The sequence below is a fragment of the Rhipicephalus microplus genome, chromosome 6 (assembly GCF_043290135.1).
Source record: "Rhipicephalus microplus isolate Deutch F79 chromosome 6, USDA_Rmic, whole genome shotgun sequence".
Taxonomy (NCBI): Eukaryota; Metazoa; Arthropoda; class Arachnida; order Ixodida; family Ixodidae; genus Rhipicephalus; species Rhipicephalus microplus.
Genome location: NC_134705.1, coordinates 121,119,036 through 121,141,766, shown reverse-complemented (window position 1 = coordinate 121,141,766; position 22,731 = coordinate 121,119,036). Strand labels below are relative to the sequence as shown.

The 22,731-nt window shown below is 45.4% G+C and overlaps 1 protein-coding gene across 1 annotated transcript; it reads left to right on the top strand.

Annotated features, from left to right (window-relative positions):
* The first annotated feature begins 136 nt into the window (after positions 1–136).
* LOC119167392 (protein FAM98A-like) lies at positions 137–22,138 on the top strand. The gene is made up of 10 exons (XM_037418865.2): positions 137–292; positions 3,997–4,142; positions 4,699–4,755; positions 4,888–4,965; positions 6,285–6,364; positions 8,679–8,789; positions 16,363–16,560; positions 17,272–17,371; positions 18,862–19,035; positions 21,257–22,138. The coding sequence occupies exons 1-10, from the start codon at positions 255–257 to the stop codon at positions 21,625–21,627; spliced, it is 1,353 nt and encodes a 450-aa protein (XP_037274762.2). The 5' UTR covers positions 137–254; the 3' UTR covers positions 21,628–22,138.
* The last annotated feature ends 593 nt before the right edge of the window (positions 22,139–22,731 follow it).

Here is a 22,731-nt window from a genome sequence, read left to right as displayed (position 1 = left end):
AGGACTCATAAAAGTAGTAAAACGAGTGCACGGTTTTTGTTGCAAAACAGTAGTTTTCTGTGACGGCGTTGTAATCTCAAAGGTCATGCTTTTGCGCATTGCGAGCCTCAAGTTTTGTCTCATAAATGTTATGGCCTCCATAATTAGTGGCATCCGTTCTAATCCAAGCCGAGCACGCCGTTGCCTGTCAACTCGGCAAGGCAAGGTTTTCTGACAACAGTTTCTGCTTTCGGAGGTTTTTCTCCACGTCTGATATGGATGACCATGTTCTGACGGCGCTGGAAGATCTCAGGCGAGCATCGTTTATTCGTGCGACGCTATCCCGGCATTGTCTATCTCACACACCACGCTTTGAGACTCCCGTTACGTTGCCGGCCCGGCACCCCACACGTTGCATTCGGCTGACGCCGATTGCCGTATCTTCCCTTCGAGCTGCCTCGTGATTGTAGTGGAAGAGAAATCAGTTCCGTACAATTATGTCTTTACTCGCCTTGTTTTTTAATCGTGCGCAGGTACAGTCATTAAGGCCAGGAGATCCGATCACGCCAAAGTGGTAGCTTGCTTAAGCGAGCAACGTGCTTTTCTCGGCGTTTGCTTTGCGCATACCTGAAAACGTAGTTCACCGCCCGAGTTGCGACGCGCCAACAATCGCTGAAGCACATGTTTCAGCGATTGTGCTTGCGTTACAGCAAGGTGTTGAGCACAAGAATAAAAAGCTTTATGGACCGTCTTAAGCGCACGCGATTCTGCTCATCGATCATGGCTGCGTGTGAACCAGAAGTCGGTTTCTATTTAAAAAAAAAAAAGTGTTTTGTTGTTTTTGGTAAGCAAGCGTGGGACCCGCACCACACGACGCACGCTGGTGAGCCACACCTCTTGAGACACGGCTTAGGTTAGCCCCAGTTCAACCAATCGCGTCTGACGCACTATCTCTTACCTTTGCGTCGCTAGATACGGGCGCGCTCCAGCTCTGCGGATATCAGCTTCCTTGGAACCTGCTTATCGCTAAGTAGCATAGGGACTGTAAGTTAGTTCGTCATATCCGATATCCGTTGTAACAGTAGAGATAGCAGTCGGCTTTACAAATTGACCACCTGGCTCGCGTAGAAGCCCTATTACGAAAACGCGCTATTGTGGATTTCAAGCCCATCTTTCACTTTTTATGGCATTTCAAACTAAACAGACGAACACATGAGAAACTGAAATTGCAACAGAAAAAAGTTCATTAGACAAAACAGGCTTGTGTTCACAGTGACTTGAAGGATGTGACCGTGTTTGGTGACTTCACTTCCGCTATCTTTTAACCATATTTTCATCTTCACAGCTACATTAAAAAGAATGGTTGTGCATTGACTAAGTTTTTGATGGCATAGTCACATTAAAAGGAATGTTGCGAATTGTCTTTCAGTATTCATACCGCTTTTATGCCACCTTCTGAGTTTCGAGCCTCGTGCAAACGACATGTTTGATCGTTACAGCAGATATTATGGCCGCTCTTGTGTTCTTGGTTTTGTCCTAAATATAGGATAAACGTTGCTGAAATTAAGAGTGACGCACCAAAATTCATATTGATATAACTGGTATTTTGTATATCATTGTACGTTACAGGGAGGTTTGATTGTAATTGACACTTTGCAACATATGTACTGCACATGCTAGTGAGCAAGTATATATAGATAAAAAAAAATTAACAACCTTGACTGCAATCTAGCAGAACAACAAGCCTTTGTTTATTCAATGCCCAACCCTGCCTTTTCTTTCTTTGGTTTCTTTTCTCACTGTACACCGTAGACCGTAAGGGGCATGACATTCACATTCTAATTTTATTGCAAAAACAATTATGTGGACGTTCTCGGCTGACTTTTGCTGTCGCCGTCATGTCCTGGATATGTATTTAGTATATATTTATAAAAGGCTCAAAGAAAAATAATTCAGAGGAAGAAAATTCTAAGGCACTCACCAGAGATTCGAACCAGCAACCTCTCGCTTCTCTGCGCACTGCATTAACCAACTAGGCCACACCGCTTATACCGCCCGTCTCACTAACGGCGAGCTATGTATATTCACCATTCGCCACGGGCTTGCTGTCAGTGAACTTATAAGATACATTCTTGAACAAAGCATGTACTTCATTTTTACAAGCCATAGAAGCTTTCCCTAAACATTGACATGTCCAATGGCTTGATCAGTGGAGAGGTGGGTTCACTGAAGCACATACAGTTGGATGAAAATGCATTCGAAAATGTCTCTGGCTCCACTTTGACTCTGAGGCAACAGAAAAAGTTGCTTGCATCAAGTCCAGAAGTTTTCAGGAAGTTACTGGTCCTGTCATGCGTATGAATTTGGTTCCCATCGAAATTCGCACCGCCACTTTAACTGTGAACAGACTAACTCAACTTGCTGCCCCAGATTAGTTGTAGTGGCACTTGCGTCGTTACGTCGTTTAACTGCCCGTTCTCTTGCTATCGCATTCATTGCTTCGACCTTGTGCCGAAACTGTGACTTTCTTGTAAAGGACTCTGCGGTTTTCCCGCACATTCGCTCGATTGTTTAAGCGTCAACACGCTTAGCGAGGCAAAAAGCTGTTGCTGAGTGAGAGTTTCATTTGGAAAAAATGTTCTTGCGGGAAAGCCAGCCTGGAGATCTTTGCGAAAGGTCACATATATTGACCTGATGCTAATTAATTAAGCTGTTTGATCAATTCTTACTTTTCCTGTCTATTTCGGTGTTTTGGGATAATCTACACTGTACGCCCATCTCGTCTCGCGCTCTCTTGTTTTAGTAATATTTTTTGTATTGGTGCTTCTCTACGGTTCTCGCCTGGCTTCCTTACATGGCACACCAATAGGGCCGGTACTTGATACTGTGCAAGTATGCTGAATTGAATCTTCCATTAACAATTCCTTTTTTTATGCAACCTGAAATCAGTTTGTCTACAAAAACACTCAGTGCAAGAAAAATACCAACCTAAAGACTTTTCTACTCGGACAACATAAATTTTACTATCGGGATTTTTTTTTTTTGGAATCTACTCGCTGTTGGGTTGGCACAAAAATGTTACCGCAAAAGCGTCACTTAATCACCGCTTCACAATAGTTGTCTGCTCTGCAAGAGTACAGAAACCAGCAAACAGAGCTTGCGAATGAAGATGCGAAACAAGACATGTTTCTCGAGTGCACTTTTAATGCTCCAGGTTTAGTACACTGCGACAGGTATTCATGTAACATCACCGCACACCATTTTGTTGTATTATTTACGGTTTTGCTGTTTTGGAGTTAAGCAGCGCGCCTCTCACTGTGCTGGCTGTACAGCAAAATGACGTCTCCCGCCCTCAAATATTTTGCATTTTGTGTGTTATGTATGTAACCAAGCACGCACGCAAATATACAAAAAGTGTGAGGTGGGCCCTGTCTCCTCCCCTGCCTGCAATAAATTTCTGACAATACCACTGCCATTAGGGAAAGTTGAAGTTTATTCGCAAAAGGCTAAGAGGCTAAGTTTCTGATTTCGATTAATCTTACTCTTCACATCAATATCGACTTGCCCCGCCACGGTGGTCTAGTGGCTAAGGTACTCAGCTGCTGACCCGCAGGTCGCGGGATCAAATCCCGGCTGTGGCGGCTGCATTTCCGATGGAGGCGGAAACGTTGTAGGCCCATGTACTCAGATTTGGGTTCACGTTAAAGAACCACAGGTGGTCAAAATTTTCGGAGCCCTCCACTACGGCGTCTCTCATAATCATATGGTGGTTTTGGGGCGTTGAACCCCACAAATCAATCTCGACTTAATATTGTTTATCTTATGTCACTGTAAGAATCTTTGTAAATGACATGAAAGTTGTCGCATTATGGTAACCAATATCAGTAGCACTGGAGAACCATTGCTTATGATTCAGCTCGAGCATAGGCTTGCACCTTTCGTCTGATGAAGGTGGCGTCCTTCCGGAGAAGTATAACGCTTGAACGTGTTTTTTTCTCTCTGGTATTTGCAATTCAGGTATGATGGCCCCTTGGTTAACGAAGAGCTGTTTGCAAAGGAGATTGAAGAAGCCAAGTCAATCAAGTTCACAGGCCTCGTGGCATGGCTGTCAACCCAGATCAAGTCCCTCTGCAACATGGAGGATCACGTGAATGCCATCACAGGTCTAAATTCAAATACTATAGCCCTGCCTTGCTCTTTTCCAAGTTTTCCTCTGTTAACTGTGGGATCGCACAGGGCTTGAATGAGAGAATCGAGGTTTCACACCAACGTGAAGGTCTTTAGAACTTGGTGTTTTTCAGCCACCTATAATCATGCCCAACTCGGGTGCTGTAGGTATTTATAATAGATAAATAGAAATAAATAAATTCCAAAGTTTCAAAACGGTACTAGGCTTTTTCTCGAAGGTGAGGTCATTAGAGCCACCACCGTTATGTTTGAACCTTCTTCGCCGTAAGCTAGGAGTTTTATTAAATGTGGCTATCACATTGAGTGTTCTCAGTACGATCAGTTTCAAGATTTTTGTACCATAGCATAGCATAGCAACATTTTGTAGCTTCTGTGCAGTGCTCGGAATAGTGTGCCGTGATATGTCCTCACTGATGTTGCTGTGTAGCTTGTTCATGGAGTTCAAAGGAGTTTGTTAGCACCCCTTTGACTGTGGTATGAGTCAGCACATTTAACCACGAAAACAACTACTAGTGGTTGCTCTCGTTACAGACCTCGATGACTGGAACACGTTCTTGCTCGAGCTGAGTGGTTTCCTAAAGGAGATGCGTAAGTACCGAATTGGCCTCATGTTCTTCGTTTCTTGGGACAACGGTATTCCAACTTTTAAATAAAAGGAGCTAATGTTGTTCCATCATTTATTTTAACTGTATTGTTTGTTTTGTTTTTTTTTTCTTGCAGAATGTCCATTAACTGTATTGACAGAAGGGCCTGTGAGCCAGCGGCTTGTCTCAAAGGAGAATAGACTGCTTCTTCTAGGTGAGCCTGTCACCTTTACGGTCCAGTTCAGTTTCAACAATAAACACTTGCATAGATGTGCTTTTTCACCGACGGCTTCTCAATAAGTGCAATCGTTATCAGCAGGGATACAGACTTAACACTCATAAGTTCTGAGTTCAGTGCCGACATACTTTGTGTCCTGTGTCTTGTCCCAAACATATATATACCTAATCATCATCTATCTCATATTCTAACTTTCTTTAGTGCAGCTTGCCTGGTATTCGCAGGTTCCAAGTGACATGCTCATTTCAGTCTGACATAGCTATGTTGACAGAAAAAATGCCGATCAGGTTAGAGAATAGAAGAGTGAAAAAAAAATGAGGATCACCAACAGTGGACGAGGTGCTGACTAGAAAATGAACCATTTTTGTTTGAGGTTGTATTACGTGGTAGCTTAATATAATTTACTATCGTTAGCGCCACACCCGCTACGGTGGTCTAGTGGATATTGTGCTCAGCTGCTGACAAGAAGGTCAATCGAATTCCAGCTGCAGCGGCCACATTTTCATTGGAGGCGAAAATGTTTGAAGCCCATGTGCTTTGATTTAGGTGCATGTTAAAGAACCTCAGGTGGTTGAAATTTTCGGAGCATGCCGCTACAACGTCTCTCATAATCATGTCGTGGTTTCGGGACGTCCTGCCAATTATATATAAACTGTTGTTAGTATAGCGGCAACTGTAGACATGGTGATACTGTGACCAAGCTCATTTTTCCTAAGCGTGGTGGCTCAGGGGTGTTGGTAATTCATGTTCACTTTTTTTAGCGCACTAAACAAACAAGGATGAAGAAATGACATTGACACTGCACAGTGTCCGCACTATTTTTTTCATTCTCGTTCATTTAGTGCACCTAAACAAGTGAAAATAATTTTTTTATGTACATTCGTGACTCGTTATAATCATGCTGAATGGGGAGACAAATTTACTTGTTACATTCATTCCTGCGTTATGCTATTTTGTGACTTCTTCCACTTTGTGTGCATAATTCAGTGTAATACCTTGAAAAAGTAAAGGAGAAGATCGCATTCTAGCCTGCAATACTGCTGTATAAACTGGCATGCAATGAAATTTTATGAAAACAGTATCTTCAGCATTGTCATTGTGCACCTTCCTAGCACACCGTAGGGCAGCTTTTATGGTAATTGCCTTCTGTACAAACGAGTTGGTTCCGTGCTTGGCTAGTTTGCGCTGTTGTAATTGCTGTGGTGTGCGTACTTAGGACCATCTGTAATTTTTTCATTGCCTGCAATTTGTACTGGCCTGCCTGTCGACTCAACTTACGCTCCATCTCCTTTCAGGCTTTCTGTGCGACGAGCTAGAGGCAGCTCGCATGATCAAAGTGTTGCGTCCCGACAGTGGTGCCCTTCAGGTTCAGATGGTGAGTGTTCACTTTGGGACACTTTTTTATGTACATGCGTACGAATGGCTTCAAGCTGAAAATTCATCTGGAATCGGTCTGGTCGAGGAACTCTTGAACGTGACTGATGGAAAAGGAAAATTCACATCTGCTTGTCTGTAGCACAAAGCTATAAGGAAATTTGCATCAATTTCTCAGAAAGTGAAGTGTTCTAATTTTGGACAGGATTAATTGTTCATCTACGAGGAAGAGAAATCGCTCGTATAGTAAAAGAGCCAGAGTTGGTGATAGACTACCGGGCTCTATAGCATACCGGACTCATAGCAGGAGTGCTATGTACACTGCAGTCTATTGTTAAAAGAAACATAGAAAGGCATGGTGGTCGCTCGGTGCCATTGCCTGCCAGGGGCCACAACGAGTTGGACACAGGCGCAGTGTGCGTCTGTATGGTGCTCTATCGTCATGCGCTACCACCTGCTGCCGGGTTTTGAACCGGTGCGAAGTGAAGCGTTTGCGCAACTAAAAATCACTGTGCACAGTGCTCGCTGTGCCGTGCGAAACCCGTTGTGGTCGCCGATAGTGGCGCCAAACGCCCTCCGCATGCCCCGATGTTCCGTTTAACAATGGACCGCCCTGTGCAGCTCGGTCAAGTATTGACTGGGGAGCCTACTCACCTAACAGAGATGCATCAAAGAGTAAAAATGGGCTTCTGTAGATGCAGTACTCATTCTCATCTTGTGACTGGCAACCTACCGTTGTGACTTATCGAGAATCGTGTACAACCATTGTATTTTGCCAGTTCTAACTTACAGGGCAGAAACTTGGAGGATACCAATGAAACTAGAGAAGTCGCGAACAATGCAGTGTGTGCTAGAACGAAAATTGATAAGATTAGTACAGCTTTAAGAGATAAAAATACAGTGGAGGGTTTTATATACTGACGTAGTGTCTTTAGGCACCTTTATCATAGCTGACTTTGAGAAACTGCGACAGCTCTTTTTTCTTTATTCATTGATAAAGCATAAAAAACCCCGTAGAGTCTTTCTTTTAGATGACCTTAGAGAGGCTAAGATTTATGGGTGGGTGCAAGACATTGGTTTCAATGACTGGTTCTTTTTGTACCACATGTTGTGGGGTTATGTAAAGTAGCTACAGGTGGAAACAGATCAATTCGGGGTGCAGTAAAGCACATACTTTCCTTAGTTTGGTTCATATCAGCGTAATTTTGACTCGAATGGGAAGGTCAGTGCCCACATTATCTCTACAGACCAGATTTATCACCCCATACCCTCGTTATCTTGAGCAGTTGCACGTGCTAGTCGTTGCACTGAAAAGCTTTGACATCTCGTTTCAATATGTCAGTGCTGGACACTCTAGTGCTGCTGGAAAGAAAGGTGTTTCGATACCATTCTTAGCGAAATAGTTCGCTCAAGGAATTTTCCCGAAGATGCTTTTTACTTCAACGTAACAGATCTATAAGTGGAAAAAGATGCGTTTTCATTCTTAGGTAGTTACTAGAGATATTTGCAAAACAGCACTCCATGTTTCCAACCATGCGAACTTCAGTGTGACTGCTATGCTACTGCAGTCAGCATTGAAGCTTTAGGACTCTGTAGGAACTGCAACATAAGAAAAATATCGTAATAGTCTGAATAATTCCTTTTTAAAGCCATCAAGGGCTTGCATCACGGCAGCTGTGTTTGAAATGGTCCGGAAGCCCTCAGTTCTGAAGGACTTGTTATGCATTTCAGTGCTTGCACGGTGACAACTGGGAAGTGGTGCGAGCATGCATAATTAAGGAACACAGGTGCTATGTCTCACATCCGTGGCTATTTTCCACTCCTGGGCTCTTACATTGCAGCAACGTGTTATGCTCGGTTGTGTATTGGCCTTATTATACACTGCTAATGACCAGCTAATCACGTTGCTAATGTCGGCAAATCGTCGTCCTGACTGCTGTTGAAGTACTTCGAGATATTCATATTGGAAGCAGCATCATTGCAGAATAACTGCCATTGTATGCTTCAGTCCAACAATGCTGTGTATGCCAGATTGCTAGCTAACTTTTTGGAACCGCTATGGCTGCTAGTTCTGCGTTCGACACTGACTTGAGGCTGCGAGATAATCAGTATGGTGGAAACAGTGTCTTTGAATAACGCCGCCATTTCAAATCTGCTGTCATGGCAGAAGATTGGAAAAACTGTACTGTAGAGGCTCTCAGCGTTCGAGATGAAGACATTATCTTTAGGATACAGGGTGGTGCTGGAAAGATTGGAATTGTCAGGCATGTGAAAACAATTGATTGTTGACTGTCTATCTCGCTCACTTCTTGCAGGACGAGTCGCCCGTGGCCAAGGCTATGAAGGGCATGCTGATTACTCTAGGCTTTGGCAAGCCACCGCCAAACATCACACCCGCACAGCTCTTCTCAAAGGCGGAATCTAAGGTAAGCACTGGAAGCGGCAGCACATTGTGACCTTTTGATCAGGCTCTTGTGAATATTAGAATGCTTCAAATATTCGAATGAATAGTAGGGTATTCAAATTTACTTCGATTCGAATTTAAATTATTGAAAATTTCGAAGTATCCGCAAAGAACGAATAGATGCACATTAATACGAATGTACCACCTGTAAAGGTGCTTTCATTGAGGTGTAGGGGTGCTAAACCGTCAAAGCACCTATCCAGGAGAAATCCGCTTTGCCGCGAAGCTCCCCTGCATAAAGAGTCCCGGTAACACTTTTTGAGCATTGTAAGAAAACGCTGCCGATCCGTAGTCAAGGCTACCGAGGACACGCAAGCCAAACATTGTAGTGCAGCACGCGGCGTGCGATTCACAACAAATTTTCAAAGTCAGCTGAAAATTGCTCTCTTCTCTCGGCAAATGACTCCACAAGCTCAGAAAGCACGCGTGACGTATTTTCTCTCCTCGTGCTACCCCTTCGGGCTTAGCTTCCAGCGCACTTTCGTTGGAATGAGAAGAAAGAATTCACATGCAGCGTGCAACAAATCTTTGCTGCTCTGTGCGTACTGGAAAAATTCTAAAAATTTTTGGGGCAGTGAATTCATGAGACAACGAGCTTCTTTAGTAAATCCATTCCATCGTCCCTTGAAAAAGTGTCGCACGGCTTCTTTAAATCAGAATACTACGCTCAAATCAATTCATTTTATTAAGCTGCCGATTTTATTAAGCTTGTTATGACGGCTTGTACACTCTGAGTATAATAAACTTTAAAATGTTACATATTATAAGGGTTATGACTCGCATCCTGCCGAAAGTCAAATCCTGCTACTACTCAAAGTTGTTTGGCTTCTTTTGAACGGAAAAAAATGGCATTTGCATAGAGGCTCTATTTCAATTTTTAAAAGATATTGTGCAAGCTAGTTAGGGCATAATAAATATGCCCACTTTTCTTCACATGTCATATGTACTATTCGAATTCGATTCGAAATTATTCGACCAAAATCACTATTCGCTTCGAGCCTAAAATTCAGTATTCTCACAAGCTTACTTTTCACGAGGTGACAGCTCTCTCCTAGAGCTGTGAAATGATGCTAAGCATGTTCCTTACTGAGAAATTTAAGAAATGTTCTTGTTTGTCCCATGCTGAACCCATGATAGATTACGTGGCACAACATAATGGGGTCTGCAAATTGATAGGACTATTTTATGTGCACCTAAGCCTAAGTGCAGAGAGGTTTTGCCATTTTCTTGTCAGTTGAAAGGTGGCCGCTGCTGTTATAATAAATCAGATTTGTCAAGTTGGGGGGGGGGGGGTGCTGGTTGAAGGCACTCCGTTTAATATTGCCACCTACTTCTAGTAGTGGGTCGTATGCCAAGGTGAAGGCTCACACCACAGAGAAGAGAGAAGTGCGCGTGGGCCCCCCGCCTGCTCTGGCAAGCAAGTCCAACCGACGCGCTTGGTTAGAGCCCTGTCGCTCAGACGTCAATAAATCTTGCCGACACCCCCTGAAGCGACGTGGCAATTGGTGGAGGTCCTGGGTAGCCCCTCACGGATGTTTCAGGCCCCCCCTGGAAGCGACACCACAAGCCCAGTGCGAGTCAACACTCCCGTTCATCGGACAAGCCGCAGGATCAGGGGATTGCCACCTGAAGCTGACCCTACAGTTCACCCCAGTATGATGAGCACGTCCGTTCAAACCACTTTAACAGGTACGGAAAACCCCCCGGTGACTCGGTACACCCTCGAAAGTCCACAGGTTCCGACACCGTTTCATGGCACCGAGCTCGAAGACGTCGAGGACTGGTTGGTCGACTTCGAATGCATGGCTGCTTTGAATGACTGGAACGAAGCGGCCAAACTACGGCGTGTGTATTTCTATTTGGAGGATGGAGCACGTACCTGATACATGAATCACGAGGAACAGATGACATCGTGGCCCGAATTCCACCGCCGGCTGTTGGATACTTACAGAAGTGCTGATCGCCACGAACGAGCGGAGCGAGCGATCCAGGCCCGCATCCAAATGCCCAATGAAACTGTCATGACCTATGTGGAAGATATGACGCGCCTGTTCCGACGGGCTGATCCGAGTATGACAGAAGAAAAGAAGGTGCGTCACCTGATGCGGGGAGTTAAAGGGCAGCTTTTCGCTGGCCTTGTACGGAGCCCTCCGAACACGGTCGCCGAGTTTTTGTCCGAAGCCGTCACAATGGAAAAGATGCTTCAGCATCGATTTACCCTGTATGAGCGGCAAGTGAACACGCCCACTGCTCAACTTCTCACGGCTTTTGGGAGCAACACCGAGTGTCTGCGCGACCTTATCCGCTCCATAGTACGCGAGGAGCTGCAAAAGGCTGCCACACCACCACTACCTACGGTGAGTTCCATTGCAAGCATCGTCAAGGACGAGCTGCATCATGCCCTTCGTGACCCTGTGAGTCTGGATAACGCCACACACGCCCCGGCTGACTACCACCGTGCGACCTATGCGGAAGCCTTGAAGCGCCCAGCTTCCTCTTCCCCGCTGTTTGTTCAAGCACCTCCTACGGTTTCACTTCAGTCGGCGCAGCCTGTACGGTACTACGAGAACACACGCACGCCCCCACCCCTCGTTTACGCCAGTCCTGTGCATCTTGCGGAACAACCAGCACACTACGTTGACGACAGACGTGCTTCGCCTCGGAAATCTGATGTTTGGCGCACTGCTGATCGCCGACCTTTGTGCTTCCACTGCGGTGAAGCGGACCATTTGTACCGCCACTGTCCATACCGCCGCCTCGGGCTGCGCGGCTTTTCAGTATATTCAGCGCCTCCTCGGTATGGCCAGCGACCCCGGGACATTGAGGACTACCTGGCTCAACAGCGCATGCCACCGCCTTCTGGACGGCAGCCGCGCTCACCGTCGCCGAGGCGCTTTTCATCTTCGCCACAGCGCCATGCTGGCGCACGGTCCCCCAGTCCCCGCCGGGAAAACTAACGCAAACTAACTCGACGACTCGTTAGACAGATTACGCCGTGCCCACTATTTTTCCTCTTTGGATTTAAAAAGCGGGTACTGGCAGATTGAGGTTGACGAGCGAGACCGCGAGAAAACGGCTTTTGTTACCCCTGATGGCCTGTATGAATTTCGAGTCCTTCCTTTTGGTTTGTGCTCAGCGCCCGCAACCTTCCAGCGAATGATGGACACTGTGCTTACTGGTCTGAAGTGGCAAACTTGTGTCGTATACCTTGATGATGTCGTTTTTTCTGAAACCTTCCAGCAACATCTTGGGACCGCCTCAGGAGTGTGCTACAGGCTATTCAATCAGCAGATCTTACACTCAAACCGCAGAAGTGTCACTTTGGTTATGAAGAGCTCAAATTCCTTGGCCATGTAGTCAATGCGAATAGAGTACGACCCGACCCCGACAAACTTGCCGCTGTAGCCGCGTTTCCGCATCCTACTGACAAAAAGACTGTTCGGCGCTTTCTGGGCTTGTGCACCTACTATCGACGATTTATTAGAGGGTTTTCGAAGATAGCGGAACCCTTGACTCGCCTTACACGCGACGACACATCGTTTGTATGGGCTACCGAACAACAGGCTGCTTTTGCCGAGCTACGACAGCGGATGCAGTCAGCCCCTGTTCTTGCGCATTTTGACGATGATGCCGACACAGAGGTGCACACTGACGCCAGTAACATCGGCCTCGGTGCAGTGCTCGTCCAGCATCAACACGGCAAAGAACAAGTCATAGCCTATGCCAGCCACTCACTGTCCCGTACCAAGGTGAATTACACGACCACAGAGAGAGAGTGTCTCGCAGTAGTGTGGGCGATCAAGTTTCGCCCGTACCTCTGTGGTCGTCCATTTAAAGTGGTGACGGACCACCATGCCCTCTGCTGGTTGGTAAACATTCGTGATCTCTCTGGACGACTGGCCCGATGGAGCTTGCGTCTACAGGAATTTGATGTTACCATCGTATATAAGTCTGGACGTAAGCATGAAGACGCTGATACACTGTCGCTTGCACCCATACCTTTAGTCAATCACGACGAAGAGGACGATGACGGTTTCCTGGGCGCCCTTAGCTCATCTGACTTGAGCAGACGCCAGCGAGAAGATGAAGAGATTCGACCGCTCATCGACTATCTGGAGGGTCATAGCGCTGTTATACCTCGCCATCTATCTCGCGTCGTGACATCTTTCTGCCTCCGAGATAATGTACTGTACAAAAAAAATGCCCGCTCTACGAGCTGCGCTTACCTCCTCGTCGTTCCGAAAGACATGCGGGATGAAGTCCTCTCCGCGTGTCATGACAAGCCCACATCTGGTCATCTAGGTTACTCGCGAACGCTCGCCAGAGTAAGTGAGGTGTACTACTGGCCCGGACTTTCGGCAAGCATGAAGCAGTACGTCAAAAGCTGTCGTGAATGCCAGCGTCGAAAGTCGCCACCAAGCAAGCCGGCTGGATTACTTCAGCCAATTGATCCACCCCACAAGCCATTTGACCAAGTCGGCATGGACATTCTCGGCCCATTTCCTTTATCGTTCGACGGCAACAAATGGGTCATTGTTGCAACTGACTATTTGACCCGCTATGCTGAGACACAGGCGATACCACGAGCCACGGCTTCTGAGGTAGCACAGTTCATGTGCCACATTGTTTTGCGCCACGGTGCTCCATCTACAGTGATAACCGACAGAGGAACAGCGTTCACTGCACAGCTTATTGATGAAGTTTTTCGACTAAGTAACACTAGGCATCGAACGACGACTGCTTACCATCCGCAGAGCAACGGCTTAACCGAGCGACTAAATAAGACAGTCACAAACATGATCTCCATGTACATCGACGTCCAACACAAAACGTGGGATCGCAATTTGCCTTATGTGACGTTTGCTTATAACACCGCCGTTCAAGAAACAACCCGATTTACACCGTTTCGCCTTCTCTACGGCCGCGAAGTTCAGACGATGCTGGATGCGATGCTTCCTTGTGAAGGCGACGATGAATTAACAACTGACGCAGAAGAATTTGCAGAGCGTGCCGAGGAAACTCGCCAGCTCGCCCGGCTACAGATTGATCAGCAGCAACAGGTTGATGCCTGACGTTACAATATGCGTCACAATGACGTATCTTACAGTCCGGGAGACCAAGTTTGGGTTTGGACCCCTGTTCGACGCCGTGGCCTCTCCGAAAAGTTGCTGAGCAGATACTTTGGTCCATTTAAAGTATTACGCCGCGTGAGCGACGTAAACTACGAAGTGGTTCCGGACGCTACGTCGTCACGATGGGTACAACGAAAACAACCGACCTCTGACATAGTTCACGTGGTGCGCATGAAGCCTTATTTTGCGCGTTCCTAAAAGACCACTTTTCCTGTGTTTTTTTTATTTGTGCTCCGACAATTGCCTCATCATTGGTGAACTTATCGCGTCTAACATTTGATTATTGGTGCCCTTTTTTATTGTTTAAGCTACCTTGTTTTGGTTTTTTTTCAATAACTGTACAGCATCGGGACGATGCTCTTTTTTTGTTGAGGAGGAATATTGCCACCTACTTCTAGTAGTGGGTCGTATGCCAAGGTGAAGGCTCACACCACAGATAAGAAAGAAGTGCGCGTGGGCCCCCCCCTGCTCTGGCAAGCAAGCCCAACCGACGCGCTTGGTTAGAGCCCTGTTGCTCAGACGTCAATAAATCTTGCCGACACCCCCTGAAGCGACGTGACAATATCGCAAATGCATAATGGGGAAGGAATCGAATCAGTTCTGAAAAGGTACACTAGGTAAAAGTTTGTGTATATAGACATGTCTTTGAACTGAAAGGTGGTTAAAAAAGGACTTGTTGGAAAGAAAGAGTTTGGAAAAAAATGAGAGCCGAGGATGATCCTAAGTCCAGGTAACTGCTTGACCTTTTTAGAAAAACTTGAAATCTCACAAAGTGTGCAACTTCACCTTAATGTTTTTAATCAAATTTGTACTTCTCAAAATCAGCAGTGCAGCATCTCAGCAGCAAAGTGGTTAGGGTGGGTCATGCCTAACTTACAAGCTTGTGTGAATATTTGAGCACTTGGAACAATAGAAAAAATAGTGCAGCACTCAAATTTCATCGGCATGAAGGTAAATTTTCCAAAATTTCGAAGCAGCTTGAAACAATCAAATGGAGGTGTATAATTTACTGCATGTAACCTTCCTGAAAATGATGGTTTCACTTCAGCGCGGGCCGCTATGCCACGGAACGGCCTGAAGCGTAATCGTTACTTGGGCTAACTAGTGGATGTTTATTGCAGAATAATTAACAGCACAACAGAGTTAGAATACGGCATTGTTTCCTCTGGATACAGCACTCTATCATTTTCTTCTTTGTTTCAGCATCGCGTCCTTTTTCTTCTTTTTGTCTTTATTCTAACCTTGTTGCACTATTACATACTGTAAAACCGCATTAGTTCGAACTCGGTTATTTTGCAATGTAAGTTTGACTGGATAATTTGAAGCAGTGGCTGGTACTAGTCCGTGGTCAATCGAAATGTGCTTCACTGCAACACAGCGATGACACGCGGGCAGCTTATTGCATGTTTCTTGCACTGTCAGCGGGTCATGGTTTACCTATTCTTTCCGAGATCCTTAAGAAATTTATAAAGGACAGTTTGGCGGAAATCGGGATGTATGCGAACCCCCGATTGCCGGTTGCTTCAGCAATTCGCGTCCTTGCACTGCTGGCGGAGTTTTGGCCAGCAACACCTACTTCGAAAACTAAATTCAAAAGTTTCTAAGAACATTTTTTCCAGCCAAAATACATCGCGTGTTTCGTTGTCTGGGCAATTATTAAATTCCTAATTACAACAGAAATAATGCACGAATGTTCGCATCATGACGGGCTGACGCAGCGAGGAGCAGGCGACATGATGCACACGTGTCACTGCTTTGTTGCAGTGAAAGTGTCTTGTTTTCCGCGGGCACACATTTCAATCGCTCTCGACGGCGTTTATTTTTTTGTGGCAGCAGTGAGGCCCACCATTCCTCCATATTGGCGGCGAAATTGAGACCATGTATTGCTGGAAAACACAACCCTTGGAGCTGCAAGCTAGCCGGCACAGCAAACAATGAGGACTGATTACTTTGAATATTTCGAAGTTCTTTGCATCCCACTTTTTGTATGTTCTGTTAATTCGTCAACCTGCTTAATTAGAAGATTTCTCGCGGCCCCAGTGATTTCGAATTAACGAGGTTTTACTGTATTTCACAGAGACGCCACCTATTTCGGGAAGATTGCCAAGATATCACCGTATGGTGCTCTGAGCAAGGATAGTCTTTTATTTTTGTACATCTGCTGTGGGCTTGTGTCTAACAAGAACTGCGGGCCTCTACAGGGTGTGATGCTTTTATATGTGATGGTGAGAAACTTGCTGCGATGACAATGCATTGCACCAGACTACTTGGCTGGCCGCGCACCTGTCATAGTAATAGAATGGTCTTGAATTGTGTTTTTTTTTCTGGTTTTCTCACCTGTATGTTACGTTCATTGTTCTCTGAGAAGAAGTTCCTAACCCTGTACTTACCTCCTGCACGCAGGTGCGCGAGCTGGTCCCGAAGGCAGGCCCCGCGGTCATGAGCAAGCCGCTGTTTGCGGGCGGCCTCACGGAGAAGCAGTGGTTCGCGCTGGCCAAGCTGCAGGAGCAGATGCAGGGCGAGTACCGCGTGCGACGGGAGACGCTCATCAAGCGTCTCGACGTCACCATCCAGTCCTTCCTCTGGGCCGAGCGCCTCAAGGTGTGCACACTTTGCAATGTGATGTGAAGATTTCATTCAATATTTCCACTGGAACTCTGACTTAGAGAATCTCGACAATCTTGCTTACAGAGTGGTGTAAAGTTTCTATAGTTGTTTACTACCCAAGAATAAATCTAAGCTCCACCTACTACCGTACGTGTTCCACCCCGAATTTTGATTGTTTTTTATTTTTATTGTTACGTTGTAACCAGCTATAGATTTCTCTCTTTTGCCTGAGTAGCAACAACCGCCTCTTTTTTTACTCGTGCACTCTGCAGTAGCACTCTCCGGAGACTGTCACGAGCCAGACTGTGACAGTCTCCAGACATTATTTTACATCATTTACATCATTTTACACTGTTTGCGCATTGCGGGCTTGGAAGCGTCTGCCTTTGAATGGGAAATGCTGTAGACTTTTTAAGTTTCTGTCAAATACAGTGACTGAACTATCGAGAACATTCTGCTTATAGCTGCCAGGAAGTATGAATATTAGGGTATGCTTTAAAATTCACGTGCATTTTATTTTTTGTCGCTAATCATGAAAACCAAGTGCACGTTGCAGCAGAGCGCGTGTGTTACAAATGAGTAAAGGCGGTGATCCTATCTTTCTGTCTGACCAGGCCAAGGCTAGTGAAACAATTATCACGGCATGTTTGCAAATGTGTTTGTAAATGCAGTGTCGCCCACAGTGCTGTCGATGAATCCACGCAGGGCATGGAGGACAAAATCATGACGGCATACCAGCCGAGGCGAAAACTCATGGAGACCGAGCCCAATGTCAGCGTGGGTCACGTGCTTGCTGCTCGGGAAGGTGAGATCCAATCGGACTGTGTAATCTTCGATTTAATCACGTGACTTGTAATTTACAGAGTGGGACAAATTCAGTTTCTAAGTAATTCATCAGCGAGCTTTGCTTCCAAGTGTTGTTAGTTGACAATGCATTGGATGTAATACATCTGCGAGCTTTAATTCCAAATGTTCTTTGTTGACAATGCATTGCTGAATATTTCCTAAACTTTAAAATCAGAAAAAGTGACGAGAATGCTAGTATGCTTATGTGTACATTTTGTGTTTCCGAACATTCAGACATATATTATGATTCAGCCAATATTTACTGTTCAGTGAAACTTGTTGCTGGCAGAAAAAAACAAACTTGTAGTGCATATGATACATGCAAACTGTGGTGAATAGCATTAAAATATAACTGAATTTTACTGCTGCTAATCCTCATATATAAGCTGCAGAAGTAACTGTAAGCAAATGTTTACTGCAATAATAAATATTTGAAAATAAGCTAACTCTGAAACTAAAACTGTTCACATGTTAACAAGAAAAGAAGCAACTTCTAAAAATTCTTCAACACATGCCACTTGTGCCACAGTTCTATGCAAATCGCAGCATTTTCGTAGTGTGCAAAACCTTCACTATCACCTTTACATGTTGCCAGAGAGAGGGCTTTAATTTTGATACAAAGCAAAAATGAGATATCCACACAAGCTTTAAGAAAAATTGTCATGCCAGTTGAAGTTTTCACTGGGATAACAAGTGTCCCCCATGTAACATGCATCCTTTGAAGTGCGGATTGGCACCTTTTTGTCCGTTCTTGTTTTCTTCGTGCTGTTGAAATTTTACTCGACAATGAATGGTTCAGTGCTGGGCATTGTTTTTACATTGCCATGGGGAACTTCTCAAGTTCATAATTCATTACATTGAAATGTTGTTGAGATGCAAGGGTGATGAAATTTTGTACATTATTCTGAAATATTCTGTATCTTGAAATTCATAGCTGTGAAATGTTTGCTATAACATAATTTGACTGTAAAAGCCCTCTCTACGGCAACATGTAAAGGTGATAGTGAAGGTTTTGCACACTACGAAAATTCCGACTTGGCAAAAACATGACGCTAAGCACTCGTTTCAGTTATTGTAGCATGCTCCTTCTTAGGGCTTGTTTAAGAAACTAGTGAATGCTAGTAAGGAAAAAAAAGATTGATGCCACCCGAAAAACTCGGCACGGTAGTCTAGTGGTTGGCATACTTGACTGCTGGCCAGAATGTCGCGGGATCGAATCCTGGCTGCCGTGGCCGCATTTAGGTGGACGTGAAGTGCTAAAGGCCCCACGTGCTTAGAGTAAGGCAGACGATAAAGAACCTCATGTGGTCGAAATTTTCAGAGCCCTTCATTACGGCGCCCTTCATAACTACATCGTGGTTTTAACCCAATCCTTCGGCACTGTCCAAAAGAGATCCTAGGTGAATACTATACTTGGTTTTTCGGCTAAAATGTGGATCCCTCCCACAGACCTGACGATGCTGGAGAAAACGAGCGGCACGGGCGTGCGCAAAAACACCAAGAGCGCCGTGAACCGGGTGCTGATTGGGATGGTGCCCGATCGGGGCGGACGTCCCGAGGAGCAGCAGCCGCCTCCTCCCGAGATGCCCAGCTGGCAGAAGCGCTCCGACGGACCGCAGGGCGGTGAGTGCTAGTCCGGTCAAGTCAAGAGTTTAAAGAGGGCAGAGTAGCATGTCCATAGAAACACGCCATGCCAGTAACATTTCTGGGCATTCCTGAAGCATAACGCTAGGTTTCTGGCAGAATTGATCAAGGCCTGGTTTTCTTCATTAGGACAGTGAGGCCAGGCAAGCTGTAGGGGTAATCATTCGTAGTCTCTTTACTGCGTTGTACTAGTTACGATATAAATGTGAAGAAATTAACAAGTATGGAAAGACAAGTTGCCGCTGACAGGGACCGGACCTTTAACCTCCCAATAAGCGTGCTATTGCTCTACCGACTGAGCTGCAGCGGCAGTCTTTCTCCCGCGCTTGCTTTATTGGATATTATTCCTGGGAATGCTAACCTGGGAATGTTAGCCAGTGCCGCTCATAGCCATGACAGCGAATGTGGAACACTTTTTCTTGCCAGCTGGCACCACAAGCCCTCGACCGCTGCTGTATCTTGAATGTTAGGGCATCGAGCGGGTTATTCAAAGGTCGTAGGTGCCGCAGCAACTTGTCTTTTTGTCTGCTTCAGTTTATTCACATTTGTATCACATTTACTGCACTAACTACACTTGAAGACTATAAATGACGTCACCTCTACTTTCCTTAGTTTTTTTTGCTGTTGGCTTTCGTTGAGGCTTCTAGCAAGCCTAATTTGTTTTCTTGGCAAGCCTTGCTTCGCATGGGTGGTTTTCACTGTTTCTCGGAAGTCGAGCACGAGGGTTCTCGTATTCACCAATTTTAATTAAAATCCTTAGATACGAGGCACCTGTTTCAATAGATTCAAGAAATGTGGTGCTGATCCCTGTTGCCTTGCAGTGCGAAAATTAGCTTGTTCCGTTTCTAAAGAGCTTGCTTACTGTGTTTAGCATTAGTAGATCCACTAATTTAGAGGTGTATTGTCTTGTCTGCTGTTCTAGGTTTAAGAGTTCTTGTGTACTAATGTCTAAATATTGATGATAATTTATAAGATGACTTTATTCTCCACACACACAAAAAATTAGCATGCATCTACTGAAAACTCAAATTCACCGAGTTTCCTGCTCCTGTTGTGAATGCTAATTTTTCAGGTTTGCTATTATTTATATACAGTTTTCATATATTGAAACATGGCATTGTTTTCTCAATATAACGGCTGCTATGTGCGATTGTTCATGATAACTCTGTCATGTCGTTGTAGATCTGGCCGCTGAAGTGGTGTTGTCTATGCTGCAAGTGTTCCAAGTTAAAATTTCGCAGATATGTAAAAAAACTGGAGACACTGGAAATGAAAGCACTGGCATGTGCATTACATAGCCTTAAATTGTGGCATTTAAATTTGCGAAAGCTTTTCCATGTTGTGTACTTTGTGTGGATGCCGCTGAAACCACAGATACTGGTGTCAGAAGTGTGCTGAAGTCGCCAGGAAATAGTTATGAAACTTTTTGCAATTGTTTTGCAGTGCGAAAATTACCAGCAGTATGTGCGTAACCACCCCAAATTGCCATGACAGCGAGAGCACATAGGTTTACATCTACATACTCTATGCGTGTGCTCAACACATTTTGCGAGATGGCCTCTTGTCCCGAATTATCAGATTGAAAGCCTTATCCCAGTATTCTCTAGCAAGCCTTGACTCGAATTGAGTCTCTCATTTCACCAAGCTGAGCGGAGTGCCGCTGCTTGGCTAAAAATGATGCTGAATTCTCGAAAATTGCTGCAGGTTATCGCTGATGCAATGGCTTGTTCTGCCTAGAGATGGCCGTCCCATTGACCATCTCAGGTCAAGGTAAAGCGTTGAGTGAAGGGACCTTCTAGAATATGGGTGGTTTAGATGCCTCGTCAAATGCGAAAAGTGACTGTTGCCATCAGCACAAGTGATGGAAAAAATAGCATTATGTGATGACGTCATCGTGATGTCGCGCATCACTTAAATTTGATATGTCATGAAGACAGACGTCTCACGATAACACCATCACATGACATCATTGCTTGGTCAGAGGTAGGCCAATCATGCAGGCAGTGCAAAATTACGTTTGGTGCGAGAAGCTTTCAGATGGGGAATCAATACATCGACTGAGTGATAGCTTTTGCCTTCGGTTCATCTCGGAAAAATGCATAAGAAAGCCCATGAGCTTTCACATGTCATTCAAATGTGCAGACAATGAAACGGTCACTTCTCGTATTGCCTGTAATGGTGGACTGCTGCATTCACGCAGGTCGCGGAGGAGGAACGAGCTACTCGACCGGCCGTGTTCAAAATGCCGGCTGGGATGACCAAAGGAGAGGCGGGGACGGACGGGGTGACGGAGGCTATGGAGGTGGTGGCTACGGTGGTGGTGGAGGCTATGGCCAAAGGGACCAGCGAGAATCCAGGGGAGGACATGGTCGGGATGGAGGCTACCAAGGCGGTGGGGGTGGCTACAGGCAGCAAGACAGCTACGGAGGTGGCCATGGTGGCTACGGAGGTGGTGGCGGCTACAAGCAAGATGGCTACAACCAGAGAGAAGGGCGCGGGGGTGGAGGTAGAGGGGGCTACCGAGGAGGAAGGGGCGGAGGCCGGGGAGGAGGCAGGCAGTACGATAGATGATCACGCAACCCTTCCGATTGAACAGAGCAATGGGTGGGAGTGATCAAATTTATGCTTTATTTCTGCCTTTATGGGAGAATGCGGGAGCGAATTTCTCGCAAGGGTGCCGATGAAACCGAAAGCGAAAACAAAGGAAAAAAAATCATGTGTTAACCCTGTGAATTGTCGACGTACCGCACCCAGATTCCGAGCTGTACGCACATTTGGAAGGACAGTTTCAAAGTGTGTGTTTGCTGAATACTGTGAAACAGCCTAGCCAAGCCATTGACGAAATGGATTAGAATTTCTTTTTCGTAGAGGGGGAAATGAGGGTTGCTGGCATAATGCATTTTCATCACTCAGCCAGCAGAAATAGAAAGCATGACTGGGGAAAAGTGTGCATGTGAGACAGTGCCTACCACTCGTGTAAATTATTGAATAGAGTGCATGTTTTGTGTTTTTGCTCTGCAGCCAAAGCCCGTTTTTGTCTGAAGCGTGTGAATGAAATAAAGAGAACAGTGTGCATTGCAAACTGTAATGTGTTGACTACACTTAAATGAGAATTTGCAGGAATTATATCAGTACCTTGCACATCTCTGTATGCATCACTATTTTGGAATGCACAGCATTTTATGGCGAACATATGACGAGCTAGGATCAAAGAGTACTCATCAAAAGAACTGCCACGCTTCTCCGAGCACGCAGACACGTGCTATGACAGGCGCCTTGAATGAAATGTCAAGAGTTCGTTGTTTCTAATAAAAAGACAGGAAAGAAAAAGAGCATATTTATCATATCAGTCAATTACTTCACAATTACAAAATCCTCACTGTTACCATAAGAAAACGCTTCTTAGCCGGGAAATGCGCAACAAGAAAATGTGGGTGACGCTGCCACATTGAAGTTCCCGCACCAAACTCCATACCTTTTAAGGGCATCTACTAGGCCCAACAAGTTTGTAAAACCGAAGTAAATTACCTGTTATTAGGGCCATAGACTAGACATACAAAGCTCCAGGAAATTCCATAGAGCCTATGTCGCCAAAACTCGAAAAACACTCATTGAAACCAATGATATCACGCATGAAAGTTTCGGCTCAAAATATGAACGTGAAACTTTGATTTT

What these genes read in the sequence shown, in the direction of transcription:
- LOC119167392 (XM_037418865.2), top strand. Translation starts at nt 255, where the DNA reads ATGGATGACCATGTTCTGACGGCGCTGGAAGATCTCAG. An exon ending in GTGCCCTTCAGGTTCAGATG is followed by an intron (nt 6,365 to 8,678) that starts GTGAGTGTTCAC and finishes CACTTCTTGCAG; the next exon opens with GACGAGTCGCCCGTGGCCAA. An exon ending in CGTGCTTGCTGCTCGGGAAG is followed by an intron (nt 17,372 to 18,861) that starts GTGAGATCCAAT and finishes TCCCTCCCACAG; the next exon opens with ACCTGACGATGCTGGAGAAA.